This window comes from Vicugna pacos, chromosome 2 (assembly GCF_048564905.1).
Source record: "Vicugna pacos chromosome 2, VicPac4, whole genome shotgun sequence".
NCBI classification, from domain to species: Eukaryota; Metazoa; Chordata; class Mammalia; order Artiodactyla; family Camelidae; genus Vicugna; species Vicugna pacos.
In genome coordinates this window covers 111,060,968-111,073,947 of record NC_132988.1, presented here as the reverse complement: position 1 = coordinate 111,073,947, position 12,980 = coordinate 111,060,968, and the positions used below count along the sequence as shown (strand labels likewise).

At 40.2% G+C, this 12,980-nt stretch overlaps 1 protein-coding gene across 1 annotated transcript in view; it reads right to left on the bottom strand.

The window, feature by feature from the left end:
• The window catches only part of TAPT1 (transmembrane anterior posterior transformation 1), a 59,409-nt gene that overhangs the window by 23,713 nt on the left and 22,716 nt on the right, over positions 1–12,980 (bottom strand). The window contains exons 3-4 of the mRNA XM_072945983.1: positions 11,597–11,715; positions 1,102–1,264 (exon numbers count right to left, since the gene is read on the bottom strand). Coding sequence (XP_072802084.1) covers positions 1,102–1,264; positions 11,597–11,715 — 282 coding nt within the window. The remainder of the gene's footprint in view (positions 1–1,101; positions 1,265–11,596; positions 11,716–12,980) is intronic.

The window sequence follows — 12,980 nt, the reverse complement described above, 5'->3', positions numbered from 1 at the left end:
AGGCTTTTCTTCCTTGGGGGGAGGGGAGGGGAGGTCGGTGGGGGAGGGCAGGGAGAGCAGCCCGGCTACTCTGCTTCACAAACTGCACCCATGGCCGTCGTCTGCATCTCACTCGATGGGGCAAAGCGAGTGTACAGCAACGAGCCTACGATCAGGATGCTGTGGTGTGGTTTTCAACCACCTCAGTCAATGAGTGTGGGGTAACCAGGATGGCTAGGGTTCTGTGGCCTCTGTGAAGAGACGGAAGGCCCTCATCCCCTCAGCGGAGCAGAGAGGCCAGCCGCCCCCACCTCACCCCGTGTGTTCATTCATTAGGGAACACTCATTTGTGACTAAGTTAAAAGACAGGTAGACCTTACTTGTGTCCCTAAAAAGCAGTATAGCAAAGCGCAATTTGAATCTCAAAAGTTAACTATATAGCCTAGGGTAGTTTACTATTTTAAAAACTTACTAAGATTCTGTCTATAAAGTAAGGCATTTCTTTTGCTTTGAGTAACTGCTTATTTTTTGTATAAATGTAGGCTTTCACATGATGACTACTTTAACATGACATATTGTATTACAAATGTTAAGCACTAACAGAAATTGGGAAACTTACATTTACTTGCTCTCTGTAAAAATTTAAAAGAAATTAAAAAGGTAAATCTATTATTGCCAACATACACATAATCCTAATATTTTCTTCATAAATTTGAAAGTTTTAGCATAAAGTATACCTACGTTTCCAATGAATTTGCAAAATAATTTCCCTAGCATTTGACAGTGTACATTCTAAAGCGGTACAGACTCAGAAATGTCTGGGCGACACGTCCCTTCTCCCTACTTGAGGACACGTCATGCCCGGAGGACCTGCTGCCCTAAGTGTGTCCCAGGTCCAGCAGCACAGGCACCACCTCGTTAGACAGATTCTCCAGCCTCAGCCCAGATCTTCCAAATCAGAATCTGCACTTTAACAAGGTCCCCCGGACCGTACAAACACCATTCCCAGGGGTGGCAGGAAAGCACTCTACACTGGAAGACCTGAGGCTGTGTGCCGCCCATCAGCCCCGTGCAGGCGGGGGGCCGGGCAGACCGGGCGGGTGGACGCGCGTCCTCACACACCTCGAGCATGTTGTAGATGATGTAGAGCTTGATGACCGACTGTCCCCGAATCAGGTGGTACATCATGGAGTAGTCCACGTAGTGCATCATGAAATAGCAAATGACCAAAATGACGCCCTTCAAGATGTCACACACCTGGGCAGGCTGGAGCAGACGTCTGTCCCTGAAACATACGAGAAGTAATAAAAACGTGAGTCTTACTACCTTGTATGTTCTTGAATAAATAATCTTTACTGGACACACACTGGCACACTGAAGTAATGGGAATGAGGGTGACCTTTTAAAAATTTCAAACAAACAAGGAAAGTTATGCTAACTGACTACTCAGCAGCACCAAGCTTTCTGCCCAAGTACAGAGTATAAAGACGTGAAACCAGAGTTACCACTAGAAGTGGGGAACACAGAGGGCAGGTGGCGGATAGAGCGCTTTGAAGCAATGGATTTTCTCAGTTAAGACACAAGCCTGTCACCTTGTCAGGAAGCCTTATAGCCCGCTGATCAGCTCTTCTCACACAATGTTAGCATTCTGTGCACACTGCTCTGTATTTCATACTTTTTATTTAACAGCATAATAGATTTTTCCGTATCTGTTCAAAGGAGCTCGTGTTTCCATGGCAGTGCAGTGCTCCACCGTGCGGATCAGAATTTATTTAACACATCACTGACAGATTTCCAGCCTTTGCAACTGCAAATCATGATGCACTGTGCGTGTCATGTCTCGTAAGTGAAAGTGCCATCTATTCTAAACTTGGAATTTCAAGGCTACGCTCACTTGACCTTCTGGTAACAGCAGCTGTATTGCCCTCTGCAGGGGTTGAACCAACTTATACTTGCACTAGAAACGTGCGAGCCCATGGGCTCCGTGTTCGATTGGCTCTGGGATCTTTGCCAATCCCACTGGTGAAAAATCGGACCTAGCAGTTTCAGAGTTAATTTCTCTCATCAGGAGACTGACATCTTCATGCATTTAAGTTACTTATACTTTATGTGAATTCTCTCCTCATATCGTTTTCTTACTGGTTTGTAGAACAGCTTTTATATTCCAGAAGTTAGCCCTCCGTGACATGAGTTGAAAGTACTTGGGAATAACACAAGTTTGAACTACCTGGGTCAGCTTATAGATAAATTTTCTTCAATAAACACGTGCTACAGTACTACATGGTCTGCGGTTGGTTGAATCCATGGAAGTGAAAACACGGATGCGACGGAATCTTGGATACGGAGGGACCATGTATTTAGAGGGCTGGTTATAAAGTCACACACAGATTTTCAACTGGGTGTAGGGTCAGGACCCCTCACCCCTGGCTCCTTAAGGTTCAACTACAGCTTTTCCTACTTAATATGAGCTGAATCATTCCTTATTTCTGAGGTCAGAGTATTAAGGGCTAACCTAAACTGTCAATGGAAATGTCTTCCTAAGACTCAGCAAAAAGCAAGTAAGAAAAGAAGAAAGTTAAGGTTACTTTCACTGGATATAAAACTCTTGGGACAGGAACGGGAGAGGTGCTTTCTCTGTCTCCTGCAGGCTCATTCCTCAAAGCAGAAGATGCTCAGTCTCCCGCTCTGGCCACTGCGTGAACAGTACGGTCAACACACAGCCCGGATATCTTCACTAGGGGCCACAGAGCCTCTTCACTGCCACCTGTCGTTACGACATTTTGGCAAACACCCCAGGGGCGAGTTGGCTCTCGGGGGCCGTCGGCCTCCTGAGCTCTGACTTACTTGGTATCATTCCTTGGCTCCCTATTCTCTGGCGCTCCTTCCAAGCCCTGGTCCACATTCAGATCAGGGGCGCCTTTCTTCCAAAGATCCTAGTAGGGTTCAACAAGGAATCTGTATTTCTTCCGAACCACCACCCAGAACACTGTTTTATAGGATGACGGGGAGGCATACAATGCCAATCCTGTGAGCAGTGATACAGACCTACCCTCGCTTTCTACAGTGCACACTGCACGTGGCTTTCAGTCAGGTATGAATCTGATCTGTTCACAGAGAGAACACGGAATACTGCTAAAGTCCTGAAAAGAGGCAGGTTTGGTGAAGACTGTGTCCAGGAAGGGCTAGAAGCAGATGAGACACTGGGCTGAACCAACGAGCCTAAATGGGGACGGGTCCGAATGGTCCCGGTCAGACCATGTGTCCTCAGACGAGCGCCAATAAACCAAGGGAAGTTATTCTTAGCGGTTGAAGTTGAAATTCTGGGTAAAACCACATCGAGAGTAAAGTTGACCAATCTCTCTATCACCATTTCTCTGTCCCTTTCTGTCTGCAGTGCTGTCCCTCTCCCTGCCAGACAGACTTTGGCCCTTTTCTCCTTATGAAAACCACAGTGAGCCTTATCTCCCATCTCCAAACACACAACTCTGCCGAGGGCTATTCAGCTATCAAGGTAATTTCGGCCCTGACTCCAAGATTAAAAACAGAAGAGGTATTACATTTGTCAAAAGTTGGAGCTACATGTATTTTCAATTCAAACAATGAGAAGAGGAGACATCTGAACACTCTTGGGCTCCTGGCCTGTGTGCCTGTCTCCCCGGGATGGCCCGGGGACAAACTGAAGCATTAGCAAGGAGAACACACCCACCTCCCCCTCAGAATTACAGACACAGCGGAGCACACGCTGAAAATCCCAAATCGCCCACACAGTGTAGGCCTTTGTAATTAGGAACTATAGGTCATGTTTTATGAATTAAAAAAAAAATGACAGGAACAAAAAGTAGGGTGGTATTAATGAATTTTCATTAATTACCGAAAAGATTTAGAAAGCTAATTAAACTAGAAATCTATACTTAGAGCTTTCGGTACTAGATTGGCATCTACTTAGTTAAATGATCTCAGGCAAAGCATCTAATTTAAGAGATAAAAGGATTATATATATATATATATATATACACACACACACACACACATATATATATACATGTGTGAATATATATGCATATATATCCAATTGTGCTTCTTTATAAACATGTGCAACAAAGGAACAATGTGCTAGTGTATCTCTGGAGGAGTATTATATTTAACACAAGTCACTGTTAGAATTTAGAGCTACAAAACATTGGAAAGATATATCCCCAAATAACATAATACTACACATTTTGAACCAAGATGACAATTAATTAAATTTGAAAATTTAGCATAAATACCTTGAATTTAGCTTTATTTTGCCTGGGATTAAATCAGGTTGTAAAAATGACAGAAGAGTTGTAGAAGCACCTTATGGTACAATCCACAGTTACTCTGTGGCAGGTATTATTCTAGGCACTTCGTATATATACCTGTTTTATTTTTCACTATAATCCTATGAGGAAGGTACCACACCATCTCAATTTCACAGATGATGCAAAGAGTAGTCAAGAATGTGCCTGCAGCTGCAGAGTTAAGAATCAGGAAGTGAGGGGAGCAGGGATCTGACCTTTGGCTCCAGAAGGCATGTGCTCACTCCTATCTACCATTCTAGACTTTTCTTTAAAAGAACTTTTAAACTTACAGGAATCAGCAACTCAGCACCTTTTATGTTTTCAGCAAAATGTAATACTGTATAATTTATCACTGTACTGTCACTTCACTTGGAAAAATTATTGTGCTAAAAAACAAATTAGCTATAATTTTTATGCTTTATTTCTAAAAAGAGAATAAACAAGACTATTTCTATTAGAGTCACTGCCTTCTGTGCACTCTCTCTGGTGAAAATTTTCCATTGCTTATATCATAACTGGTTGCTACAAAGATGGCTCTGATTTTCAAAATTAAGGAGATTTATTCAAATAAAAAATAAAAGCAGCAGAACTCTTAAGAAACAAGGGTCTTGCTTTCATATAAATGTCCCTGCTAATGAAAAATGAAAGCTGCAATAATAAAAAAACTGTTTCTAAGGTGGGATCACATGTATCACAGCCTCTCTGAGTAAGAAAAAGAACCAATCTCAAAATGAGTTGACCTGTTTAAAACAACTTGAGCCAGTCCCAGTATCGGCTTCCTCTTCTGCCGGGGTATTTCTGCATGACTATACAATAAGCTGCTTATGGGGCTGGAAATGCTCATCTACAGCACTGCCAATCAACTCCAAATCGGCTTTTGAACAATACTTCCAGGCCAAACTTCTTCCTTATAAATGCCTCTTTAACAGTAGTTACTGGTAATTCATTGTGCAAATGCTGAAAATCCCACACTAACACATAAAGAAGTGGAGGAAGCCGTTGGACCAAGCGAAAAACCCATGAATCTAGTTTACAGGTTGGCTGCCAGTTACCATGAGACAAGTCATATTAAACACTATTCAGGAGAACTTAAAAATTCTTAAATTTTCAAGTTAAGCCACTCTTACAGAATTTAAATTTTCTGCATATCTAAATTTTATCTTTCGGTCATTCAAATACTTCCATTGGATTTGCACAATTATCAAATAAAGTGACCCAGTTGCTTCAAAGGATGCTTTATGGGAATAAGAAAGATGTAGCAGAAAAAGACGACCAAGGCTTTTCCTTGCACATTTAGCAGGAGATAATATGCCAACTAAGACTAAAGTAAAAACTGGTAGTAAATGGAAAGATCAGGAAGGAAGAAGAGGCAACACAAATGACCAAGCAAATGAAGTAATCCCTGCCGAGCAAATTTTCCGATCGGCGCTGAAACATGCCACGGTGCCAGCACGAGGTGTTTCATTACAAAAGACACAGGCTGGCTCGCTCTTTCTCTTTCTCTTTTAATGTTTTTAGCTATTTGTGGTATAACTGAAAGAATGAAGAAATACAAGCACTACTGGAAAAAAATGTAAAATAATAAAAATGGTCCCCATTTTTGGAAGAAAAGTCATTTTATAATTTTAAAGTAGAATAAAGTATTGAGGTGAAGATGTTTTCCTTAATTAGAGAACTGAAATTTTTAAGTCTTAAGTTTCTGTGGCATACAGTAGAAAAATAGTTACAAATGCTTAAATGGAATGATTAAAGTATTCTTTCGGCTTTACAATAATTTCAAACTATCAGAAGAAGTACTGGTTTTATAAAGCTGTATTTGGTGCTTGGAATGATGCAAAATAAAAACTGCTTATATTGAAGGTGAGTGATGGGGCATTGGAAATGACCTATTTGCTGTCAAATCTAGACCGATGCATAGAATTAAAGATCATTTTATCAAGCGATTTTCCTGTTAGGTGAGATCATGCTCAAATCCTGACCAAATGTGGACAAAGTAATGTTAAGACCAAGTAAGAATGGGGGACCCACATTGCTTCAGTATGTGCCAATCCCCAAATGGCTGTATCTGCTGATTTTTTTTTCATCATGATAAATATACGTTTGTACTGATGTCAATTTGGCCAAGAGTATAGAAGGAAAAGTCAGGGTTTACTCACCACAAGGAGTCCCTGTGACACCACATTCCATCCTATAAAGGAAGTGAAAGTGCTCCTCCCTCCGGTCTGATTCACGAGAGAGAAAGAGAGAGAGAAGGTTGTCATGTTGCCACGCTGCTTAGAGCGTCCCGGTGAGGAGACGGGGGAGGACACAACCTGAGGTTATGAAGACTCTCTAATCAATGTGCTGCTCCCTACAAACCAGCCACACAGATCAGCCCTGGTAAGAGGAAATAACAGCCATGCTCGTTTCCCCAGAGAAAGCTACCAAGAGCTCTCCCTACACGTGCGACAGGGGGTGGCACTGGTCACTCAGGCCAAAATCAAGGCTTATGTCTAAAAAGGGGAAAATCTACTATATATGTATATGTGTGTGTTTATGTACGTGAAGTTAATTTTGGGTAGAACTACCTTGAAGGAGGTAAGGCATACGGAGGAAAACCCAATGGGTTAAGAAACTCAAGCATTTGAAATTCATAATTCTGCAGGGAGATAAGAGCTTTCTAAGGGTAAATTCTCAAAAGAAAAAGACACCATTGCCTCTTAAAAACAAAAAAGTACTTTAAGCCTCAAGTAAGAGTTATGCCTAAAACCATGGCATGAGATCCATAAAATTTCCTTGCACATATTTTATTTACTCTAATAGCAAAAGAAAAATATGCCAGCATTTCTTACTTAAACCTACTCTACACTATTACTGTCTAAAATATTTTAGCAAGGTTTTCAAAACTATCTGTTCTTGGCACTAGATAGTATCATTTTTCTCTACAATCTCCCTCAACTTTTAACTCAAATATGAAAAATCTGAAACACAAAACGAAATTGCAGGTTTGAGGAGGAAAAAGGATTCACAGAAATGCCAGGTAAATTAAAACCACACGTACAGTTGGTTATTACTTATTTATTCTATAATTTTGGAAAAAAGATGTTGGATACCTCTTTAGCATAATAGAGAGCATTCTATTTTTCTAAAAAACAAAATGCTTTCATTCTCCCATGAATACAGAGACCTCATATAATGAATCAAATTTCAATTCTGATTTCCATGTCCTCCTCATTAAAAAAATTATCCTAATTCAGTAAGTTTCTCAAATGTTTTTCCAAATTATACTACCCTATTGGGGAAAGAGGGAAGAAGTACTTTAATGAATCAGCTTTTAAAGAATCTGGATGTATTTCTTTATTTATTTTGGTCTACAGCAAAATATTTGGCGGCAAAGATTTTTCAAGATTGTTAATTCATTAGCAATAGCTTTCACTTAAATGTTCTTGATATTACTAAGGACAGGTATAAACTTTTTATGGAAACAGTGCATCCTTTGCAGACAACACATATACAACTCTGTAAAAAATACAGAGCCAAGAAAATCACCCTGCCAACATTTCAAAATGAAAAACTTTTAACAGAGCCAAAAGTTGGCAAAATGCTCACCAGTGGAGCCAATCACAATGAAGGCTGGGTTTCCTTGAGAGGTGGCAGAACCACTCTGGTCCTCAGCCTTAATGAAAGGCAGCGAGACTACTTGGCTGTCAGCACTTTAAAGCCCAAAGCCAAAACCAAACACCATGGCAAGTCTGCGAAAGATTTGGAAATAGGTTTAAAGAATCAATTCTAAAGCAGAAAATCTGGGAGACTGTCAGCTTTCAGAAGCCTCTTGCAAATGCTGTACCAGATCTAACTGTGCAAGTAGCGGAGGCGGGAACACTAATCTCACTTCTGGAAGGAGGGCGCTAACAGCGCTCTGCTGCCGGCACGACGCTACCACCACCGCACTGGAGACTGCAAACAGCTCCTGCTTCCAAGTCAGCATCTCGGTTACTTGGACAAATATCTCCTTTTTCCCCCTTTTGGGGAATACTTTCAAAGAACTAAGGAACTAGGAAGACAGTAACTTTAAAGAAAAAACAAAAACAGCAAGAAGACTAAAATCCAGGAGTGTGAGAAAAAGAAAACAGACAAAAGGATACAACCAACTTCTTTGCTGGTCTCTTTAATTCCTTCTTATCCCTTTGAAAAAGTAAAGTCAGACTGGAGGAAAGAGCACTTCTTGCTTGCTGAAAAAGATGGAACGTGGTACAGCCACAGGCAAGACAAATCAAATAATCTTTCATGGAAGTAGACAATGTTGGAAGAAAAGCTATAAGAAGGCAAAATTTGGCTGATTAATAATTTTGTTCATATTCCTAAAAATATGTGAAAGGTCTTAGACTTAATATGAACAACAGCTTTGCTAATATAATTGCTAATATAATTTTTCACATTACATTTCAAGTTTCAAATATTCCAAGTTTGGTGCTTTAAAAAAATAATGCTCAAAAATACATTGTTTTATAAATTGCTCAAAGAAAATATAAACTGCAGCTCACACTGCTGTAAGTAGAAAGCACTTAATTCTGATAAATTATACTTTAGGCATTAAGGCAGGAAGGCAGTATCTTAATATTCTATATCTACACTCACACTGAGCATTTAAAAGTGCTGAAATTCTGTTATAATAACAATTTTAACTGCATGTTACGTTTTACATTATCATATATTTATTAGTGGTGGCATAAAATGTAATTTTTCAGTTGATCCAAACTGCAGAAACAGTAAGAACTGTTTCCACAGGAAACAGTGTTAACAGGCTGCCCTCTGGTGTCAGTTAAGCCATAACACCTTGAAAATAGAATGTATTTGAATTCTGTTTTAAAATGTTACTCAGATTAATTTAGATTGAAAAATATTTTAAAGTGATCCACAAAAGTTATCATCTTTACTTTATATGCTTTAAAATATCTTAAAATACCTAGAAATGGCTGGCTCAGGGACAACCAACCACGCACTCCAGCGTATGCGAGTAGCGGGCGCCGGCTTCCCCGCGCTGCAGCACCTCTGTGTTCTCAGAACAAACACTGAAAGACTGCTCCAATGTTACTTTGGTGTCTTGCTCCCCCAAGTGACAAGAGACACAGTTTAGATGCCCGTGCAACAAGACTGCTCTTCAGATAAGGACCTAAAATAAGAGGCCCTTGGGAACATTTCAAATCTCTCAGCCAGCGAACGTCCACTAACACACCCAAGAAGGAGCCCCCCCGGAAGGGTGTTTCTGGGTACACATCCTCCTAATGTTCTAGCTCATCATGCCAACAGTCATTAGAACATGCTCTGTCTTTAAAGGCTACTTGTGCCAAGACGGCTAGAACGTGATCTGCCTCACACTGTTGATCAAACAACAGCTAAAAAGTAATCTCACTTGTAGTGCAGACGTGAGAATCTCCACACGGCACGAGCTGTCTTATGTCAGGTACTTGCACCTGGCTTTACCCAATTTTCCGGGTGTCCATCCTTGTCACGCAATCGCACATGAAGATTTATATTTAGTAATGTCTTACTAGACTTCCTTCCTGCTCTTCTTAAAATAGCCACGATTTTATTGGGCTCCCAATGATGATAAAGGAACAGTGACAGAATACGGCATCAGGCTTTGTTAACACTGAAGTGCCATGCTCCAAATGTCTTTAAAAAAGGTGTGCTGATATGAACAAAGCCTTCTTAAAAATTCCCCCAAGGGCATAAAGTATGTACCTGAATTTCTTAAAGTTAATGGTGAATTCCTAAAAAAGATTCTCCCATTTGATTAACATGTAATTAATAAAATACGTAACATAATTCTCTCATTCTGGAAGGACAGTAAGATTACAGAACATAAAGTATCACATAAAACAATGATGTGATCTTATTCTTATCATTGTTTTACTCCATGCAATCTTGCAAAGAAGTTTTCCTCTTACCACAATATGATCATCATGATCAATAAATAAATTCTTCCAATTTATACTACAAGGATATCTTTCTTATTAAAACTAAGGCTCATTTTAAAAATGAATGCATGTGTTAATCAGAGCTTACTAAATATTAAGTATATGTTCATTTACTACATTAAAAGAGAATCTTCCATGACTTTAAAGTCTTTAAAAAACTTCAACATATAGTTCTGTATATTGACTAATAATTTTTAAGTTATCCATTATCATGTTATTAATTATATATGTTATATACCATGGATGAATCATCTACTTTATAGTTAAATACAGTTTCACGTATTATTGTCCATTTCAGTATTTTAAAACTTTTTCAGAATGAAATGTATTTAGAACCGTGATGCATGCTAGACACCTCCCTTGGGCAGCTGGAGCGAGAGCTCTGCAGCAACGTTACAGGGAGTGACCATCCCGAGCGGACGTACGTTGACATAACAACACAGAGGAAAACCTGTCAACTCCAAATTTCTAACCTCAAGATCAACAAAGCATGAAGAGTCACGTTAGTTTTACATTTTCATCTTCCTGTGTCTACTTTTGGTAGAGAAGGAAGGAAATAGTATTTGTTCCTGTCTACTGCACCAGGCACTACACTGAGTATTCTTTTTACACCTCAGTCTTTGCGGTAAAAGATACTGGTTCTCAACATCCCCTTTCTACTGACGGAGACACGGGCTTGGAGAAGTCAGGCAGTTGCCCACAGCTCACCAGCTAATCAGCGTTTGACCAGGCTGGTGATCCTTCCCAGCAGGACAACGGTCTTCAAGAGTTTGCCCCTCTCACAAATCAGAGGGCGTCTCACCTGTAAGCAGTAACTAAGGCTCGCTAGGCCACGCGCACGGTGACTGTCAAGTGAGATGGAGGAGAAACCCTGCAGTTAAGAGCTCCCTGGGAGATTCTGATGCCACTCGCCCTCGCCTCTCAGACCAGAACAAAGCCTTCACTTTACAGATGATGCCCAGGAGGCCGAGAGATGCCAAGAAAATAAAGGCACTGGGTGAGGCGGCAGAGTGGCAATGAGGTCCTTGACCCAGTGCTGGGTCCTTCCTATTCTTCCACACAGGCTCCTGCATTGCTAACATTAGGTCACTGGCCGGAGCAAAGCTCTGGTTCAAAACCATTTGGAAAGAAAAATGTGCATATAAAAAGCAGAAATACTATATAATATTCACTAAAAAGACAAAAACATTAGTTTATATAGTAAGGGCCAAAGTGTGAATGCAACTTTATGAATTATCCCCATTCTAAAAAAATCTATCCAAGTGATTATTTATTTTAACTACAAGCAGTAAAAATAATCTAGACATTTGAAATAGTTCATGATCTGAAACTTACCTTAAGCCGTAGCAAGGCAGCGTGAAGAGCCTGAACAGTGCCAGGAAAACTCTTAAAGGAAGCAGGGTGAACACGTACAGAAACGCATCCAGGCACAGGAAGATCCCAAACACCATGAGCTGGATTTTAAAAGGAGAGAAGAATACAAAAAAACAAAAGATCAAATAAATATCCTTTAAAATACTGCAGATGAAAATTTCAAACAATCAAGGAATTTCTAAACTTTGTAGGAAATTCATTTCTCATAACTATGAGAATAACAAGTTAATAGTTCTCCTCGTGTATATGAGACATATTTCAAAGAAGAAATCCTTTTTCAAAATGCAACTCTGTAGTTCTTCTTCCAGAGTTCACCACCTACACAGGTCCATTACTCAGCTGAGCACAGCTGCGAAACGTCAGACGCGGCTTTGTGAGTACTTCCTCAAACTTGGGCTGACAGAGAACCTTCCAGATGAAACTTTGAAACTAACTTTATGCTTCATAATTTTGTTGTTTCCTGTTTATCAGAGTACTTCATGGATGAGAAAGATTGTAAATATACTGACTTAAAGTACTGTTTATGTTAAAAATATGTAAAGTGGTCACCATTTGGACACAATTTCATATATACTCCAACTTGCTGTACTCGGAAGGCATTATTCTTTTCCCTTAAAACTGAAGCATAGTTGATTTACAATATTGTGTTAGTTTCAGGTATATCGTAAAGTCATTCAGTTATATGTATATGTATTTTCATTATTGGTCATTACAAGATACTGAATATAGTTCCAGAAGGCATTATGCTTAACTGGAGGAGTAGCCACTGATGTCTGCATCTCTCCCTCTTTTGTGTGTACTCGCACATCCTCCCTATTTTTCTGTGACTGTCCATTTTTACCTGTTAGATTTAGGTCTAGATCTCACAGGAGGAAGACAGAGTCTTTTGATGGTCTAGAGAAGAAGCCACACCCAGACTACCAACTCTTTCAAGGATGGTGACTTTGTCTAGTCTGACACACAAACATGCCATGCTATGTGTGCCCTCACACATAACACTCCATGGAATCTCAGTTAATAAACTGCCCTACAGAAGTACACTAAGTAGTTAAAATCCACAGGTACTCAGAGAATTGCATGTCCTCAAATTCATATGCTGAAGGCCTAACCCACAGCACCTCCAAACGTGAGTGTATTTGAAGACAAGAGGTAATTAAGTTAAAATGAGGTGATGAGGGTGGGCCCTAATCCAGCATGACTGCTGTGCTTCTAAGAAGAGGGCACAGACGTGCGCAGAGGAAAGACACACACAAAGACACGAGGAAAGACGGCCATCTGCAAGCCAAGGAGAGGCCTCCGAAGAAACCAGTCCTGCTGACACTTTGACCTTGGACTTCCAGCCATT